Genomic DNA, 21009 nt, shown 5'->3' on the forward strand with positions numbered 1-21009 from the left:
ATACTTACTATTTAAGATATTAATTAAAAAAATAACTAATGCCAGTGTAAACATGCTTCAGATACATAGGTCTATAAAATATTGCACGTAAAAATGTATTCAGCATTTCTTCATAGTAACTTTTCATGATAAAAAGGATACAAAGTGGTGCAGACTATAATCTATGAATTTGGCTGTTCTATTTTACTTCAAAAATGATACGATTATGCATGATTATGGATTATTTACAAGAGTTTTAAACATCAGAAATTTTTGATGGTTAAATTCAAGGTGATGGGAAAAAATAGCTTAAATAAAAGATTATTCTTGCCAAAGTTATGTACTATAAAGATTAGCAGTAAAAATGAGTAATAAAGTTAGAATAAGTGACTTTAAATAAAATCTTTAGAAATCAGTTTTCTTGGTTTGTCTCACACCTGTATAAATTTCTATTTCCATCTTACTTATGTTCAACATGCTTTCTCTGCATATACAAGTATGAGGTCTAGCAGGGAAAATAGGTATTTAATTTCAAGCTAAATATTGGCATTGCTTTTTATAGATATTAAAAATAATGTTTACTCCTATTATTAAATTTCCTTTTTTTTTAATTAATGGACTTTGGGCATTTTTGCCATTACTTTTAAACACTCGACAGGGTAGAGAGTACCTTGAAATTGATGTATTAGCTAAGTCAGTGGAAAGATTTTGCATTTACATATATATAAAATGAAATATAAACACATTTTGCAAAGCTAAATTAAGCAGATGTGAGTCCCTGCACAGTGTGAATAAAAGTAATTTCAGATTGAAGGCAGCAAGGTATTAAGTGAAGCTGTCTCCTAATACCAATTTGCTTTTCCTTAACACCGTCTATATCCTGAAGATGCTCTGTTACGTGTTATCTGCACACAGTGGTTCCCTTAGGAGGAAATTGAGTGAGTGATTTCAAAAACCAGCTAACCAAATCTCAGTTTCCAAATCCTCTAGCTGACCAGATTTGCAAGCTAGAGAAATGGAAAATAAATAAATAAACTTGAATTCCTCACTTCCAAGGTTACCTTGGTTACCTACTTCAAAAGTACTTTCACAGTACCTATTGCCTGTCTCCCTGAGCCACAACGTCACTAGAAATGTTTCTTTGTCCCTAGGGAGGTGTCAAATATTCCATGGGATACAGTAGTGTTGGATGGTTCGGTCTCAGTTCACCTTCTAAATTCTATAGTGATTCAGACATTTCATCTCAGCAACTTAAGTTGGATTTGCCTGGACAACAACCCGAGTTCCCATACCCATTTCAAAGTGTCTGCCAGAAACAGAATGACTAAAGCAAAAGAAAATCTTGCACCGTTTCTGATTGTTTCTGCAGTGTTTGCGTTTGCCTTTCCGAAAGTGTTCACTGGGCTCCCATCACAACTTCTCCAAAGCACAGTGCAGATGAAGTGATGTCTCCCGGGCCCCTCCCTTCCCCAGGTCACGGGCGGGTACAGGAAAGCCTTCATTTAACCCTTCCGTTCTCTCTCTTCTTTGAACAGGACCAGTGTTTGAGTTTTTTGGTTTTTTGCATTTCCTTGTCACGCGTCAGGGGTCTTGGCACTTGTCAGCTGTTCCCTGTCGGTCATCTCATCCTGGGGCGGTCGTGCTCTGTCAAAGAAGCCGCACTGCAAAAAAGAAAAAAAATGGGCTATCGAATCAAGTCATTCTGGGAAATCGCGAAACCTCACATTTAAAGAATTTTCACTGTACGTATTTTTCTAAGGAGCTTGGAGTTCTGCAAATATAATCAGCCCAATTCTCCACATTAGGAGGTAAACATGGCGTGTTTGTTACCTACAGAGAAGACTTCACTGCGGAGGGCAAGGTGAGCAGAAGGGAAGAGTGTTCATGTCCTTCCTCCTGCCATGTCATGGTAGTGACAGATGTCTCTGGACCTTGGATATTTTCCTGGGATTACAGCAACACGTCCCAAAGATTCCCTCTCTGCTTTTCTGCATGTTTGCTGGAAGCAGCAGCAGTGCTAACTGCTGACCAGGGAAGGGACATTTCTCATGGAGTGTACTGTAGGCTACGTGGGATGCATTATAGGAAGAAGTGAGACCGTGTATCCTTCTGCACTTGGTGGAACGTATATGATCTAGATCTAGATAGATAATATATAGAGGAAGAATCAATTTATCATTTATTTCAATGCCCAAACCAGGCAGGAACAGACATCTTAGTGACTTTCCAATGATTAACCAGTAACCCAGGAAATTGGTGATTCTAGAATCTTCCTCCTCCTGAATTTCAAATTAGTACTTTGCCAAGTAGAATATCTCTTTTCCTAGAAACCGGGAACCTTGATTTTTATTGTTTCTCATGTTGGAAGCCCAGTTCACCGGGTTTGGCTTATAACTAACAGGTTGTCTTTCTTTCCCAGGGCTGGTGAAATAGTCTATCAATTGGCATATATGAGCGTATCTTATATTCTCTGGAAATACAGTTACGACAAATAATAGAATAACACAAAAGTCCTTTCCAAGGGTGTGTCATAGACTTTGTGGGCTCACAATGGCACAAAACAGCTGATAATGAACAGAAAAGCTGTCTTTAACTCAAAATCAAGGTTTTCTCAGTTTACAGGTCTATTAGGCATGCTGTATATTGTTTCAGAATACAAATACACGAGGATTTAAGGGAACCACAGTAATAGCGGTTAACTAAGATGTGAGTGGGTCACATATAGTCAGGTAATTGTCATGTTTCTATTTTGGAATGGAAGTCTCTGTGCAACTTGGCAGTTGTGTAGGTTTTTGGGCCAGAAATTAATTCCTATTGTGGACTTTTAGACCAAACCTCAGTAAAACACATCAAAGAGTAAGTTCAGGTTTCCTAATGGAGACAGACTAATTGGCAAAATTGAAAAGTAAGTCCAAGCATCTTATAACATACATGATATACTTGGCCTAAATGATAGTTGAAATAAGAAATCAGAACTGACCTATGTTAATTACATCTGTGTAGCGCTTATAAAGAAAAATCCCAGAGGGTTGATGATAGAACCATGTCAATAAAAAGCTTAACGTCTTGGTTCATTAGACAGGAAAAAGAAGTCCTCATAATAACAATTAGCACTCGAAGCATATTGGAAAGAAGATCACAGGTCTCGGTTAATAAAGCCTAACTCTCTATATATTTATTTACAAGAAATCTCAAGATGAAAGCAACATTAAACACCCCCAGTCATCTTAAATGTCAGCCACGTGAGCATACTAAGAATGCCAAAGCAAACACAATTTTCCCTTTATGCTCTTTAGACTGTTCAAAATCTGCAACTATGCCTCCAGCATTGTCTTTTAAAATCCCTTGCAATATCCTTCTAAACCCCCTTAGTGGTCTCTCTAGTCCAAAAGGAAAATAAGGTAAATCAACTTACCTTCCATAGAGCTAGGGTTAAAAGGGCCAGAACCAACAATCCAAGAAGTATTGCTAGTATTATTACCCATAATGGGATTGAGAAGGAAACATTTGGGGTTGCCCAAATAACAGATGTCTTTATCTGAAATGTAAAACAAAGCAAATGAGCTCTGATTTGAAACCTATTTGGTAAAATAAAGCAGTAATTACTAGTACATTTTTGGGAGTAGTTCTGAAAGGATCCATATAATCATTGAAATAATCCTAGGGGAGATCTGAGAGATTATAGCACTTGAACATGAACTCTAAAAAGCTAGCACATTCCCAGGTCTGCCAGGTCATGTGAATATCTAATTACAGATGCTTGGTGGGTGGTTGGCTTATAGCCACAGAAACCCTAGAATAGAAATGAGGTGGGTAGAAAATGAACAAGGTGGAAAGGAATGACCTTAAATTGGGCTGTACCTTTTATGGCAACAACAGCCAAAAGTAGCTTCCATAGAACACTGAGTCTCTCCACACATGCTTCTCCATAGAACACAGCTAACCTCAGTGAGAAGTGAGCTTGTGAACAATTATAAATGGTTGTGCAAGAAGGAGAGAAATCATCTCATCTAAACCCTTCATCTCATAGATGAGAAAATTGAGCCCCAAAGGGACTAAGTGATTCACATAATGAATCAGTGTCTTTAGCACTAGATTCTGTGGTCTATCAATGAGGGAGAGCCCAGAGCATGAAGTTAGTCATCTTGTATTTTATGGAAGCAACTGCAATGTGCAAAATGCATGTTTAATTGTCCTGATGTGTTGAAGCTGCCCTCAATCCTAGATCCAATGTTCAGATACAGAATTAAAGCATCTGGGGGTTGGAGCCCATTTTGCCCCCCCACTGTGGCAAGGGAGTTTGGAAAAAAATGAGACCTTCCCAACCAGACCCCATGCTCAGTGTCTATGAACCGACCCCTCCATTCCACGTGGGCAAAAGCACTTCTGCTGCTCCTGTGCTGGGAGCTTGGCCTCTGGAGGCCCAGAAAGCTAAAAAGCTACAGATTGCCAAAATAAACCAAAGAGAGATCCAAAGAAATGCTAACCACTTGAGGTGATGGATATTCTAATACCCTGATTTGATCATTACACATTGTATGCAACATGGAAATAAATATCACATGTACTCTATAAATATGTACAATTATTATGTATCAATTAAAAAACGATCCTTTGCACATATATGGCTACATGAGCAAATCAGGAACTAGGTTATTTCTCTTTAAATCCTCTACCCTTAGTTGATGACACCTGATGACATGGATGAAATCAGCGCTCAATCCTGACATTTTAAAGTACTAAGAGAAAGGGCCTGAAGTAGCATAGCATGATGAACACGACGTTACTGGAAGCAGATGGACACAGTTTCGGTAATGAGAATTTCAGAATTTTGGAACGGAAAGGGACAGAGTGATCACCTACTCGCAAGCCAGTCACAGGGACCCAAGAAAGAGAAAATCTGGAACCATGCAAAATTCTGAGGTTTCCTATAAATGTTTCTGACCCCTAAGCTCTAAATCCACAGAGGAAACAACGTAGTTTTCGTCCATATTTTGTGCGTGTGTCAGAGTTCACCAAAATTTGCTAACAGGTGATTCATGGTAAGACAGACAATGGTTGATTCTGAATCTTCCCTCTCCTGATTTACCTAATTAATATCTTAAGTCACCTCCTACTATTTCATGTCAGACATAGGAAACAGTCCTAGTTTGTTAAGTTAAAACAACCACCAAACATGCTAAAAGTGTTGAAACAGGGGCCATAGACTCTTCCAACTGTTAGTTTAATAAAACAAAATGAGACGGAAGGAGTGGATACCCACTCAGTGCTTTGCTACATGTCTTTGCTACTTGGCTCTTGCAGGTTTTTGATGTATTGTCTATAAAACTTATCTGTAGAAATAAGCATGGAAGGTCACTTACAAAGACCTAATAAAGATATTTGAAAGTTTTTGAAGCAGTGATGAAAGAGTATAAATAAAACATGAAATGCACCAGGATATGCTTATTAGGGTCCCTGGAAGCCAGGAACAACTTTATGGGGATAGCTACAAAACCTATTGACTCTTTGTTTACATTTGCTTCTAAGATTCTGAGAGCAGGGTCTTTAAGAAGTCTCTGAGGAGAGGATCCCCAGGCAGTGATCCAAAATTCTCCTTTCAGTTCCAAAATTCTGAAATTCTCATTATTAAATGGTTGCAGGTGTGCTTCCAGTAACATTTAGGTGCCATTAAAACATGCCACTTCATCCCCCTCTGAGTAATTTAAAAGCTAGGATTATGCACACGTTATACACATATCCTACATGGCATCCTGGGCAACTCACGAGGGGGAGAGACACACAGTCTCCAAAGAGGACAATCTCTGAGTGGTCCTTCTCCTGCACCTGCATTCTGCTTTCTGGGCCCTCTGACTTTAGGGCATCCAGGTGGCACTGAGGCTGCCTGATCTTCTCAATCTACAATGGGTGCAGCTGCAGAGACCTTCCTTTGCCCCTGGTGTTTTCCTAAACCTACATAGGGTTTTTGCTGTGTAGTCAAAAAGCCATTACACTAAGGACGGTGGAAATATAGAAAACTAACAAGAGCAATTCTTCAGATGCCCAGGGCAGAGAGATAGCTGACAGTTGCTGGAAAGAGGTGAACAAACAGCCAAATGTGACACGTCACTACAAGAGTCACATGCATATCTCAGAAAAAGAGGTTCTTTGGGAATAGAGCGACTGGGGAGTCATGTGACATAGTCATGTCTCTGAATCTGTAAATGGCGATGGGGCATTCCATCTGCAGGTGGAAACCAGTAAGGCAAAGCTTGTCCTGAAACTCAATGCTCTGTACAGATAAACTAGGACTTGAACTGCACAGGCAAGCGGAAAAGGAGAGGACCTAAATGGTCACTGTTATAGGACCGAAGGTTATTTCATATGCATTAGTGTTGTGGAACTGCAGGCTAGTTTTGGGGAAACATGGGCAATAAATAAAATGTTGGCAAATACCAAAACTTTATTACTTCTAATAGTTGTATTTGTCTTACAGCTCATTTTGACAGGCCCGCAGGAAGCTTAGTATCCACTGGATAATAATAATGAAAAAATGGGTCCCAAATTTTAGAGTTTCTAATGACTAAATGCTGATTTATAGCAAGAATATTTTATTCATTTAAAATAATATTTATTAAACACCCCATGTTCTCTGAAGCTCTGTGGGTGTTATTATCAGCTTCAAGTTGTTATTCTTGATCTGTGCTGCCTAAAAGGAATATAATGCAAGCCACATGTGTCACTTAAAATTTTCTAGCAGCCACATTAAAAGGAGTGAAAAGAAACAGGGGGCATTAATTTTTAATAATATATTTTATTTAACCTTAAATATCAGCTATTATTCATTAATGGTAAGACTATTATTCTAACATGTAACTGATAATTTATTATTAATCAACTATTATGTCTTAATGATAAAACTACTATTTCAACATGTAATTGATTATCAATCAACTAGTATTTAAGCATAAAACTATTATTTCAACATGCAATTGATATAAAGATTCATATATTACTTTTTTTTTTTACTAAGTTTTCAAAATCCAGTGTGTATTTCACACTTGGAGCAATAACAATTGCTGAATTTTCAGTGGTTAAGGTGAAATGTCGTCCTATGAAAACAATAAAGCTGTGTTACATGGAAAAAATATTTTATACTGCCTCTATTTCTAAGTTGACATTTAAATGAGTGAAAATGAAATCAAACTAGAACTTCAGTTCTTCCTTTTCACTGGCCATATTTCAGGTACTCATTATCCACGTAAATAGTAGTTGCCATATTGGACTGCACGGATCTAGAGCATTTTGTATAATCTCAGAAAATGGTGACATTAGCTGAATTACTCAAGTCTTTCATTATAAGATTCTCTCACCAAGGAAGAATGCCTGTCTTAGGGTAGAAGATGGAGCGTATTGAGGACCAAAGGTTTACTTTTAGAACGTGGGCTTGTGATTTGATATTTCAACTGCTTTAAGAAAGAAGTTGAGTAACTGAAATACCTAATATCAAAGGAGAAAAATCCAATTGTGCGCCAACTCACCAACAAACTATTTTAATACATTTTTATTTATCAAGAAGTTGTGACTATTTAAAGAAATGGCATAAAATTTTAACAATTCTTGTACTATAATTATCTGCAATTTTAAGAAGTGGGATCTATAAATTTTAAGAGGTTTAGATTTTTTTAAAAGTGATCCTAAGTAGGGAACATTTAATCTTACGTTCATCATGTCATAAATCTTCTTGTTCTTCATTATGGTTGAAAGACCATAAATAAACCTTTAATATGCCTACATTTTATCATCGACATTTATGATATGTTTTTGTATATTTTGACAAAAAATGCCAAGGTAGAAGGAAAAAGCTGCCTTGTATTTGCAACAGTAATTAATGTTGACATCTGTATTTATGTATCACAAAATCTTGTGTAAACATACTTCAGTGGGGTCAGAAGAATGTTTTAAATAAATGTACCAAGACATCCTACCTACAGTGCCATTTAGAACAAAATAATAACATAAAGTGGACTGGCTAAGCACACGTTTTAACAACATTTAACAGCCCCTATGGAAACAGTAATTTGTGCCCTAAACAATTGTTTAATATAAGAGTTCCACTTTAAGGTACTGAAGTTTTGCTAACAATTCCAAAAATCAGATGGATTCACTGTTTATGTATGAGTTTTAAAATAAGGATTTCCATGAACTATTTTACAATAACCACCTTTGGAATTATACTATAGAATACTACTCTCTTATAGATGTAAATTATAGAACTGGGCATTAGTTGCATGACATGCAAATGTCAAAATTCATTGGTAAGCCAAGAAAATATTCAAAAAATTGAATGATTCTTTTTTCTATTGCATTGTAGTGACTCAGTGTTCAGTCATATGTCTTTGAATCATGCAACCTTTCCATCGCCTCTGAACATGACAAGTGTCACATCGCATGAGGAGTTTGTTACAAACACAGACACTATGCAAGTAGCAGATGGGGATCGCTATGTTCTTCCATATGTAAAACTAATACAGATCTCAAGAAATGGTTGAATTCTGATCCTGCTGGAAAGGGCATACAAACAAACTAATCATCCCACACAAGAGTCTAGGAAAATGAGCAAATAGTATTAATATTTAATCTCAATGTAAAAGAAGGAAATGAGAGACTTTCCCCAGGGGCAGATTGGAGCTCTGATGAGTTCTTTCAAATCAAGCCACAGAAAGGCCATTTCCCGCACGACATAGCTAACTTTGTACTAGAAAGATCTTCTCCAGTTAGTCAAATATGGGGAGACTTGAAAGCACCTCCATTGAATGATTTTGCAATAACCTTTACATAATTGACATGGTAAATCACCTACATCAAATAAAAAGTCTGGTTTTTTTTTCTTCTTGCAATTTAGTAACAGGGATGGCAGGACTGGGGGAAGCATGTATCAGATCGTTTTGTGGATCTTTTGAGATGAGTTGAAGAACAGCAGGCTGTCACCTGCGGCCAGCACAGCAAGATGCAGTCCTGTTGACGGAATGGACTGGAACACGTGTTTCTGTTAGGGAACACGTGCTCGGAGAAAACAAAAGAGCCCAGATTTATTTCCCTTAGAGACACAAGCCTTTGAACCTCTTTGGATGAACTCTCTATATTAAAAACCCAAAGTCTTTGTTTTCTAGGGTGAACATAAATCCAACCTATAGCAGACATCTCTGGAGAGAAAGAGGGGTGGTCTAAACGAAGAAAGATGTGGCTTTCTTTAAAACATGTGTGCTTGCTGTAAAACATCACCAGAGTTTACCGAAATCATTCGTGTGACTCTTAATTGCCATTTCCAATTTGGGCTCACTGGACGTGGCCAGGGAAGGTGAGACATTTTGGGAAGGTTACTAACATTTATTGAGACTAGAGTCTTACTTGTTCTAGGTATTACACAATGCTAGATGCTTTATATACATAATACTCTCAATTTTCTTAACATTTCCATCAGGTGGATGTGGTTAACAGCCTCAGAGAAGTAACGTGACTTCCCGTGGGTTTCCTAAGTAGAGCAAGGTAGAGTCAAGATCAAGCCCAGGTGACTCTATTTTCAAAACTTTGGATTTCCTCTAGGCCACCCGCCTTTCTAGAAGTTCTCAGCCCTGGCTCCCCTGCAGAATTGTCGCTTGGGGAACTTTGAAAGCACAGCACCAGGGCTCCACCCCAGACCTATTCAATCCCAGGATCTGGGGTGAGATCTTAGCATGTACCTATTTTTAAAGTTGCGTGTGTGATGGTTCTGCTGCACACTCAGGGTTGAGTACCACAAATCAATGGATTAATTTTAATTACTCCAAGTAGACGAGGCTAGAAAGATTCAATATTACAGTTAAGTTTTAAGATTGAGGCCAGAGAGGGATGAGAATAATATCGACTCATATACCATCTAAAGCAGCAGTGCTTCTTGAACTTTACTGTGCACGTAGATGTATTGATGATTTTGATAAAATGCGGATTCTGACTCAGCAGGAATGGAGTGAGTCCTGTTTCTGTATTCCTAATAGTCCCCCGGGTGATGCTGACACTGCTGGTCACAACCACACTTTGAGTTACAAGGACCAGTGGACCAAGAATTCAAGTTGAGTGTTGTAAATACCCACTGAATGACCAAGAGATAAAGGCTGAAATCTTTAAATTTTTTTTCAAGGCATTCTGTTTTTCAGAAGTCTGGGACCACCTTCACAAATAACTGAAAAGGCATAGTTTTGGTAACAGTGCCCGCTGAACCCCTCATCCATTCCTCCCTCCTCTCTGCCTGGCCTTGCCAGGTTGCTGAGGATGTGAGAAGTTGTTCTGTGACAGATATTTGGCTGTCAGTAATATTTAATAGCCTCAAGTTTTAAAAATGACATTTCATTCAACTGAAACCCATAATGTACTCCTTCCCCTCCCATCATAGTTAAGATTCCTTGCATAGAAATTAACAATGACCGTCCAAAGTCACGCAGTTGGTCTGTGACCAACTCCCCATAAGGAAGAGTCTCCTCCCTCCCCACCTGACTCACCATGCTGTGTTTAACATTAAGGAACCAGTACAATTGTGTTCTGACGATAATTGCTATCTATATGCATTTCTCTGAAACAAAATGTCTTGATTAAAAATGGTATTAGTCCTGCTCTGTAATTTTTTTGGGTAGAAATTCATATGGAAAGTTTAAAAACCAGACCAAAAGGCAATAGGAAATTTCCAGGCTAAAGTGAGAAAAGAGTAAGCTGAAGAGGAACACTTTTCTCAAGTCAATGTAAACACTCAAACCTAACACAAGTTGGACGGTGATTTTTAAAAAATCATTTCAATTAACTTATTCATGCCTACATATATTTGTAAAGATACTCACTGCCATGCTTCCTCCGGGGAGCTTTGCTGGCTGGTCTTTATAAGGCATCTTCTTAACCTCAAAGGACACCAGTGACACAAGAGCATAGGGATCATTTTTTCTCTGAAAGTTAAAAAAGAAAAAAAGACTTAAATGTATTCCTTATAAAGCTTTTAACAGTTATACTGCAACCACCCAATTGTTTTCAATGTTTTCCATTTCCAAAGTCAAATCTCCAAAAGCAAGGTTTCTTCCACCCTTTCAGCAGACAAAAAAAAAAAAAAAGAAAAAGAAAAAAAAAAGAAAGAAAGAAAGAAAAATAAAAAAGCAGAAAAAAAAAGAAAGAAAGAAAAAAGCAAAAAGCATCTTTTTTATTAAAAAAAAAAAATGCCCTGGAGCTCTAAGGAATGGGAAACCTGGGTTACTAGACTATGATCAGCTGAGTTGGCATCAAAGTTGTGCTAGTTTTGCACTGTAGGTAAAAGGCATGGCGCAGGTGTTTAATTCAAGAAAAACAATTATGGGCAGAGTCATGATATTGATTCCAGTTGTGCTCTTTATATAACAACTGTATTATTCTTATGTTAAAAATAATCTCCTCTTTCATACAGCAATCAACTCATGTAATAGCAATCACCAGCATATTGTAGGCAATTTAGGATTGAAAAACCAACTGGGGTTAATAGCCCTTGACAATATCTTGAACCTTCATCTTGCCCCAGCTAGCTAGTAATCATCAGAAAATGCCCTTTCCTCTGTCATTTCTGCACCATTTAAACCGTGGTTTGTAGCCCACTGGCTGCTTCGATGATGTACTTTTGCACAGTGATTTTCTTATGGTCATAGTACTAATAAAAGTGAGAGTTGTCAACCAATGGAAAGGCAAGTGAGCCTTTTGAGTTGGTGACGTACCTATTGTGGCTGCCAATGTCAACAGCTCGCACTTTCCCACCTTCTGGCTGCTTATATCCTTCTCAATAATTATTTTGTAAGCAAATATCCATTTTATGTAGCCCATACTTAAAGATTCAACATTTACCAAAAACCAAGCCTTTGGAGAGGACAAAACCCAAGCAATAACTGGTCAACTTTTCAGCTGGAAAGGAGGTTTCGGTTTCAAGCAGCAATCACAGCACAGGGGATCATTTAGGATAAACCTAAATAACAATCTTATTTTCTGGCTGGTTTGCATGGTCACCACATGGACAGAAACAAACATGGTGAAGGAAGTCATGTCAACCAGGAATTGTAAACCTAGACTGGATCAGAAAGACAGAAAATGTTTATGCCCTTCTGGGTTGTATGACAGAGCCGTTAAAAGACCCCAATAAACAGTACATTGATTGAGAGAGAGAGAGAGATTGCAAAAACACATTCCTCTTTGGCTTTGGCTTTCAAGGCTACAATAAGCAGAAACTGTGGAAGTACAGAAATTTGGGCTGGGTGGGGGGTAAGCACACAGTGACTCGTGCCACTCTCCTGTATCTCTGGAAGTCACTCTTTTCCCTGGAAGGACTTCAGTGTGTTGCTACAGATTGTTCTGGTCTGACTCTACTTGTGCTAAATATTTATTGTTCCAAAATTCCTCCATTACTATTGACTTTTTCCAGACACTGAGTCTTCTTTAACAGGAAAGGGAAGATGTAATTTTCACTCTATTGGCCTCCTACTGGAATAGAATGTTACACGTAGAACTGAAGCACGCAGGGTAGAATAATCATTCTTCCCTCGACTGTAGTGTCGTAATGACCGGAGTCCCGCCTCATTGAAAAGTTGTTCTCCCTCATTTCAGTAGGATGTATGGTTATCATGTAGACCGTATGGGCTTGGGAATCCATTAAGACACCCCTCTTCCCACTCTTTGGTAAGAAGTAACAGCCAAAAAAGTAGTGACCATCAGCAAATCGATGACATGCAAGTAGTTTAGTCATCCTTCTGGGTATTCTGTTAAAAAGTTGTGTAGTTAGAAAAATTGGCATTTAGGAGAGGCCTGTGTTTTTTATGAAAAGTAGAATTTAATTTGAAAAGGCCAATTACAATTTTCAAATTTATGATGACGTTGCGGTGTTACAATGACACAATTTTTGTTGTTGTTCAGTCTTTGAAGAAACTGTAGTACCAATAAATGCATGCCAACAAAATAATTGATAAAAGACTCAGATGGTAATCTATCATTAGGAGGCTAATAACTGGATTCTCTGAATTATTATACTGTTAAAATAATCTTTTTCTTGAACTCAATTTTTTTTTTTACCTGGAGTTCCCAATTTGATGAAAGACAGTTCAAGAAACCATCTGCCATTTCTCTGTAACATTTTTCCCCCTTTTCTTGAGAAGATAAGGGAATGAACAGACTAGTTAGGAAATAAATTATACAGCAATCGATGTGTAGCTTTCCTGGAAGATAAATTATACTACAGCTGCAGAAGATTTTGCAAAGCCTCTTGGGAGTACGTGTGTGCTTCTTCTGTATATTTCAACTACAGAATACAGAGAAACTTGCTTCTTATTTTTTCAGAGTGGAGGGAATTTGTGACTGGCTGTGATCATGGAACCTGCCTCAAACAGGGTTATGATCAGATGTCACTGAGGGTCTCTAGTCTCTGTCCCAGCAAATGAAACAAAGGTGATCAAACACCTCCTCCCTTGGACTCTGTCCGTACTTGTTCCAAGGAGTGCAGCTGACAGTTTTAGGCAACATTTTTCATGACCACACCCCCTGCCAAGTTAAGTCTAAATAGATTACAGGCGCCAGCTTCATGGGAAGGGATCCTGCACTGCTCAGACACATGACACTCTTTCCCCTTTGCAAGAGGGCTGGGGACAGACCCAGCAACACCCAGTAGTGCTGGCCATCATGTTAGGCAGGAAATAAAGGGATGACAATGACCCTGTGGCCCTGTCTCTGTGCCCTGGGATCCTGAATTGTCTACCTTATTGAACTGAAGAGAATCCAATTAGGATATGGCTCAGAGAGGAGGGTCAGCCTAATTTTTTTAATTTACTTTTTATTGATGTATGATGGTTATACATGTTTTTGGGGTACATGTGATCTTTTGATACTTGTATATAATGTGTAATGATCAAATCAGGGTAACTGGGATATCTAGCTCCCCAAACATTTATCTTTTCTTTGATTTAGGAACACTACCCATCTTCTCTTCTGGCTATCTTGAAATATACAATAAATTATCGTTAGCTATAAATTCTCTACTGTGCTGTTGAACACTAGAACGTACCCCTTCTACCTACCTGCATTTTTGTGCTCATTAACCAACTTCTCTTTTCTCCCCGCTTCCCTTCCCAGCCCCTGGGAATCACCAATCTACTCTCTCCCCAAATAAGGTCCACTTTTTTTAGCTCCCACACATGCGTGAGAACAAACAGTGTCTGTCTTTCTGTGCCTGGCTTATGTCACTTAACATAATGACCTCCATCCAGTTCCATCCATGGTCTCTCTTCAGTTTGGAAACCTTGTCATCTCAACCTGGAAGGCTTCAGTTGGAGACAGGTAAGAAAATGAAATGCTCGTCGCCTCTGCCTGAAACGCCAGAAGTCTTTGCCAAACTCACTGAACCAGAACAGCTTGTGGTTTGAGAGTGGGATGAAGTGGCAAGGATTTGGGAGAAAAGCCAAACGTCACAACAAGTGTGAGCCAAAGCTGCCCACGGAAGACCCTTGCAGGAGACTGGCTGACTAGGCACAGATGTCCATGCAGGTACGACCTTGGATTCCACTGTGCTTTTGCATCTCAAACCAACCAGTCAAGGTGGCATTTCCAGAGACCCCAGAGAAAGGTATCAAAAGTCACTTCTTGTTCCTGTTCTTGGGTATCGTAAGTTTTTACACTTCCAGAATATCTGCTGTTTTAGGGCCATATATCTTAGGCTAAGAAGGATAATTTGTTATGATTTTGTTTGTTGGTTAGCTTGATTGGTTTCATTCTGAATAGACAAGGACTTGACGTTAGATATTATATTCATTAAATAAGTTATGATTAGCTACCCTGGGCCAGGTGCTACAGGAGTCGGGCAGGAGATTCAAAGACAAAGAAAACATTCTTCCTGCTTTGAGGAGCTCACACTCTCGTGTCAACTTTAGATATGTTTTCTGGGAAGCTTCCTCTCCTTTTCTCCCCCAAAAAACTTCTTAACATAACAACACAAGTTTTTTTTTTTTTTTCCCATTTCATACAGGAGAATTGCAGTATTTTTATTTGCTTAGCAGTTCTAAATTCAAAAGTTTACTTGTATGATTTGTGTTTGTATCTAAGCTTTGAAGTAAAGCCAGCACATTTGCCCCTTGGTCTGCATATCACATCATTTTGTTGTCTTTGCTGGCTACTTGGAAAAGCCAGGAGGCCGTTGTGTTTATTCAAACCTGTGACATCGTAACGTAGGGATAAGGCAGAGAAGGAAGGTCGAGAGAGCCTGAGTGCAGCCATTTTGGCTGACACCAAACCCTAACCACCCTGAACAGGGAAGTTGCCAGCAAATCACTAGCCCGTGACCACCCAAAGATAGATGAATTACTAAACCACATGCCTTACAAACTGCACTTACCATTCTATGACAGCGTTTATGATTAACCTCTATGGCCTGACCCCAAGACAATGCTGGTTGGGTACAGCTGTTTCAACAACAGGTTTTTTGAACATTTGAAAACATTACCATTGCCCCATAAGGAATCCCCCTCCTGCTTGAGAGAGGATCCCCACTCTGTCTGTGGGGTAGGATCTGTTGTCTGTCTCAAAAATTCGTTCCTCAGCTAGTTAGCTTGCACTTGAATTCTTTCCTGCACGAAGCCAAGAACCCACTTGGCGAGTTCAGGGGGCTTTCCTCTCTTCATTGGGACACACCCTGCATCAATTGCACTTAGGAAAAAGTGGATTATTGATAAAGGTTCTACCTTTTGAGATGGCAGATGATGATGTCATGAGGCAAAAGTGGGGCTCGTTTTTACTTTATGAGGGGATATAAGGAAAGTCATGAAGCTAATATTAAACACAATGTAAGTCTACATTCACAGATATGACAATTGACTATATGATCTAATCCTGCAATTTTGAAGGGAAATATACTTCCTAACATTCCAAAACAGTGCTGTCCCGTAGAACCTCCTTCAATGATGGAAATGCTCTTAATCTGCATAGATCAATATGGTAGCCATGAGTGTATTGACTCCTGAACACTTGAGATGTGATTAGTGAGACTGAGGAAATGAATTTTTAATTTTATTTAAGTTGAAATACTTGAAGTTTAAATAGCCACATTTGGCTATTGCTGCTGTTTTAGACAGTCCAATTCAAGAACTATATGATGTTTTCTTTACTGGGTTCTGAAATAGCATGCTATGCAATTTATATATCCTTGAAAAGGTAACAAAGCTTTAATACATGGTATTTAAACAATCTTTATGTAGTAGTTATAGTACAATAATCTATAGTATAGGAGTTACAGCTGAGCAATCTGTAGTATAGTAATCATGGTCTGAAATCTACAGATGGCAGTTATAGTAATCTCCAGCTATAGTATAGCATAGTAATAAACACAGGACAAAAGCTCAAGATTCTCTCTCTTACTAGCTATGTCACCTTAGGAAGGCCACTTAATCTCTATGTCTCAGTTTTGGTCATCTGCAAAATGCAGGTGACAGTAATAGCACACATCACAGGGGATAGCTTTAAGAATTAAAATGAGTCATTCATATGCAAGCATTTATCATGGTGCCTCACTATACGGCAATCGCTCAATAGAAACTTGGCTATTTACAGACAAACAGACCTCTTTGGAAAGATTGGCTGGCTGTTCCTGAAGTTTAGAGAACCACTGAGACGTAGTCTGTTCTGAGTCAACCAAAGTGTCAACACAATACAGAAGTAGGCTATTAATAAAGCATATTGCTGACAACTTAAGCAGCATAAGCACCATAAATAACTTATTATAAGTGGTTCCATGCAAGATGCCCATAGAACCAGGGAATTTTTAGGAATGAAAGGGGCCTTACAGTCCAATCCCTTCATTTCACAAATGAGGAAATTGAGGCCCGTGAAAGTTCAGTGTCCTTGAACACAACAGGCAAGAATGGAACTGATCCGCCAAAGAGAAGAGCAAACAGATTCTGTTTAATTTAAATCAGGACCATTGCTCCTGGAACTTGATTTTAATATGTGTCCATAGTTTACACATCACTTTGCTAATAGGCAGTTTTCACATATGGATATATGTATATAAAATTCAAAAACATGCTCACCCATATGTTCACACGTAAACTTTTGCCAATGTTTACCAAAACTGCAACAGCATCTACACTGACTTTGTTCTGATTCACAATTTTGCCCAAGATTAGTGATGATGTGTCTACACGTAGATGGAAAAATTGTATAGCCAACAGAAAGAAAACAGAGTCATAACAAAAATGACTCAAATCTTAATTAATTACTGCCCACCATACTAGTGAGGTCAGTGGACTATTTTAAGAAGCTTATTTAGATTAAAGAAATTATTATAATACTGTGGCAAAATGGCATAAGGCTTTGCTAGTGGGGATGTAAGACTGTTGACTGAAGCGGGCTGAATAAGGTCCCTTAAAAACTCACATCCATCCACAATCTCGTAATATGACTTTACTTGGAATCAGGGTCTTTGAGATACAACTAAGACAAGGTTTGATGAGATTATATGGAGATTAAATGCCTGGCACACGGCAGGGGCTGCAAAAATATTTGTTGAGTGAATGAATAAATAATGGTTTGACTTAAAAAAAAAGAATCAAATAAACTGGGCACTGCACCTCTCCTTAGGTCAGTAGTTCAAAACTGGGGACAATTTTGTCCCCAGAGGACACTGGCAACGTCTGGAGACATTTTTGGTTGTCACTGCTGGGGTGGGGCTGCTAGGAAGAGGCCTAAAGCCACTAAATATCTTATAATTGGTCACGACTTACCTAGTCCAAAATATTTCTAGTGCACAGGTTGAGAAACCCTGCCTTAGGTTTAAAAAAAAGAAGGAAAGAAAGAAAGAAAGGTTTCACAACACCTTGTAAAAAATAAAATGCATTTTCCTCACATCTATTTTATATATATTTTATTATTTTTTTTTTTTTGAGACAGAGTCTCACTCTGTTGCCTGTGCTAGAGTGAGTGCCGTGGCATCAGCCTAGCTCACAGCAACCCCAAACTCCTGGGCTCAATCGATCCTCCTGCCTCAGCCTCCCAAGTAGCTGGGTCTACAGGCAAAATCTACTGTGCCCAGCTTAAATCTACTATCTAAAGGTCTTAGGGACTCAGGATATTTAAATTGTCTTCCCCCATGGGAAAGAGAACTAGTGCATCTTGGCACAGCCCCTCCACAGAAATTTCCTTTAAAATGTTAAAAAATTAAAAAATTAAATGTTTTATATTAAAAAATATAAAACAATTTTAAAGTTTGAAAAATTCTAAAAATTTCAAATTTTAAAAGATAGAAAAATTTGAAAATCTGTCTTTAGACCTCCTCAATGCTATTTTCCTCCGATAGAATAAAACCTTTCTGCACATAAAAAATTAAAATTTAAACAATTTTTCAAAAAATTGAAAGTCCTTATAAGGCTTCCTGCTGAGCTTTTGAGAAGAGAAGCGGTTCCCTGGGAAGGCTGTGTAGGTGCTTCAGTGTTTTTTTTCTTACCTGGAGGAACGTGTGGGCCCATAACCGTGACCTGACTTTCAGGACTGCACTTTCTCCCCCTTCTAATCGTCCCACCGCACAGGAGATTTGTAAACACTCGATATTTGTACAATTCTGCAAAAAACAACAACAGCAGGCGCGCATCAATGTCTTTAAATTGTGGCAGAGAATCAACACTGAAGTCAGTTTATTTACATTTTATTTCTTCAGAAGCCATCACCTTATTCATAAAATATTAGTTTAAATAAAGAACAATATGTTTGAAACAACCAAGAAAACACAGTTCAGTACTAAGGATGTGTCAACTTTAGCAGTAGAGAGAAAATGGAACACAAAATACAATGCAAAATTTAAGTTCTTTTCTAAGGATTTTAAAACAATCTTCCTGTAGCAATGATTAAATTGTTCTGTTTCATTTTCTCAGAATTGGGGGAGACATTTCTTTTTTTTTAACTTTTTTTTTATTGATACATAATAATTGTACAGGGGAGACATTTCTTACAGACAGTCACAGCACCTGATGTTGGATTAGGCAAGTCTAGGAGGGTTTCAGAGCAAGGCCCTGAGTCTATATTAGACTCAAAGTGACTGACCCGCTGACAAGCATCTGTTCCATGACATTCTTCTCTCTGTCTAAATTACTTCTGGTTGTAAAGGAGACCTTTCTACAAGTCACACTCATTAGGCTGCTTTTTAATCCAGTTTTAAACCAGTGTCTAGAGTTGCCCGATGTAAAATGGGTAATCTTTAACATACGAAATGCATCTTCTTGGGAGGTATTCATTTGTGATGACATTCTATCTATCAAATCAGATTTTCTGACCAGATCCCAGCATGAAAATAATGTGTGTCCATTATTATTAGTAATGGACACATTACAGTCCATTTTCCGTGTGCCATGCGCAGAATGATACTTCTCCAATTATGCTCCCTTGCAGATTTGAATTCATCTTGTAGCCTATGCTTATTTATTTGTCCCATCTCAAGCACTGAGCACAAACTTACCAGTGCTCAATAAAAGTCAATCTATTGGCTACTACGGGAAGCAGTTGACGGAGGCATTTCACTTTAATAAAACTGATAAACCACAGAATAACTCAAGGAACATATTACCATGAGAACCTTTTTCGAGATCTCAAAATTCTCTGCAAACAAAGTGGTTCATAATGTATATCTGATAAACTCCAGTGAGACTGATTTGTTATTATGTATGATGTTTCCAAATACAGGTCGCCGGGCTGTCCTTGTACCCACAGCAGGAGCAAGAATTCTCCAAGCTCTGTGGTTGGTGGCTCTTGGCAGAGCTGTCGTGTTTATCCGCACTCCATGACTGACACGCTTATCCCACCCTCTGGAGGCAAGAAGAGAGCCAGGGTTAATAGTTGTTGTAGACTCCCTGGAGGTGGGGACCCAGTTAGTTAGCTTTGCTGGAGGATTCTGGGAAAGGCGAGGCTTGGAATGAACCTTGAAGAGATAGACTCGTTACCTAGCAGAATGGGACGACTGACCTGTGGTTCTGTTGTACAAGACCAGGTGTGCTCAAGAAAGGGCAGGGCAGGGTATATGGGGGTGAGACGGACAGACGGAAACGAGAGAGCAACAAGGGAAAGTCTATGTGATGAAGAACACTGGCCCTACTCCTGCTAAGGAGGTTAGATTTTATTCAGAAGTTGCTGGGAAGCTGCGATGATTTTAAATAGAGAGGTATGATCAGGTTTGTATTTGAGAGGGGCAGGTTGTGTGTGAGGAAAGAGAGGAGAGAGGAGAGCAGGTGGCAGGAGGGTGACAAGTGCCTGTTGCAAGAACCCAAGTGAGCAATGCTGAAGCCCTAAACTGAGGCAGCGGGACTGGAAAGAGGAAGATGAATTTTGGAGAAGTATAGAACAGCAGTCCCCAAGCTTTTTGGCACCAGGGACAAGTTTCATGGAAGACAGTTTTTCTACAGGCTGGGGTATGGGGGCGGGGACATGGTTTCAGGATGATTCAAGCGCCTTACATTTACTGTGCAGTCAAACCTCTCTGCTAATGATAATCTGTATTTGCAGCCGCTCCCCATTGCTAGCATCACTGCCTCAGCTCCACCTCAGATCATCAGGCATTAGATTCTCAGAAGGAGCCCACAACCTAGATCCCTCGCATGCGCAGTTTGCAGTAGGGTTCACACTCCCATGAGAATCTAATGCCATCGCTATCTGACAGGTTAGCCATGCGAGTGATGGGGAGCGGCTGTAAATACAGAGGAAGCTTTGCTTACTCACTCACCGCTCACCTCCTGCTGTGCAGCCCAGTTCCTAACAGGCCACAGGCCAGTGCTGGTCCATGGTATGGGGGTCTGGGACCACAGGTATACAAAGTGGAATGGACAGTTGGTGACTGACTGAAGGTTGGGACGGGGTGGGGTGGAGGGCGCTCTCTGCATTAGGACTGAGTGGGAGGTTGTGGTATTTCTTAGCCTGGGAATTCTCCAGAAGAGGCACATTTGAGGGGTCGTGGACACACAAGCTTTGGACACATGGGGGCTGGGGTGGCTATCAGAC

The 21009-nt window shown here is 39.1% G+C and overlaps 1 protein-coding gene across 2 annotated transcripts in view; it reads right to left on the bottom strand.

Moving 5' to 3' along the window:
• Positions 1-698: 698 nt before the first annotated feature.
• Positions 699-21009, bottom strand: part of ITGA8 (integrin subunit alpha 8) — a 149317-nt gene continuing 129006 nt past the window's right edge. For both annotated transcript variants that reach the window (XM_069458896.1, XM_069458895.1), the window contains 4 exons: positions 18473-18586; positions 10830-10931; positions 3395-3517; positions 699-1640 (listed from right to left, as the gene is read on the bottom strand). In XM_069458896.1, the coding sequence (XP_069314997.1) occupies positions 1554-1640; positions 3395-3517; positions 10830-10931; positions 18473-18586 (426 nt within the window). In that variant the 3' untranslated portion in view covers positions 699-1553. The remainder of the gene's footprint in view (positions 1641-3394; positions 3518-10829; positions 10932-18472; positions 18587-21009) is intronic.

This window comes from Eulemur rufifrons, chromosome 25 (assembly GCF_041146395.1).
Source record: "Eulemur rufifrons isolate Redbay chromosome 25, OSU_ERuf_1, whole genome shotgun sequence".
Taxonomy (NCBI): Eukaryota; Metazoa; Chordata; class Mammalia; order Primates; family Lemuridae; genus Eulemur; species Eulemur rufifrons.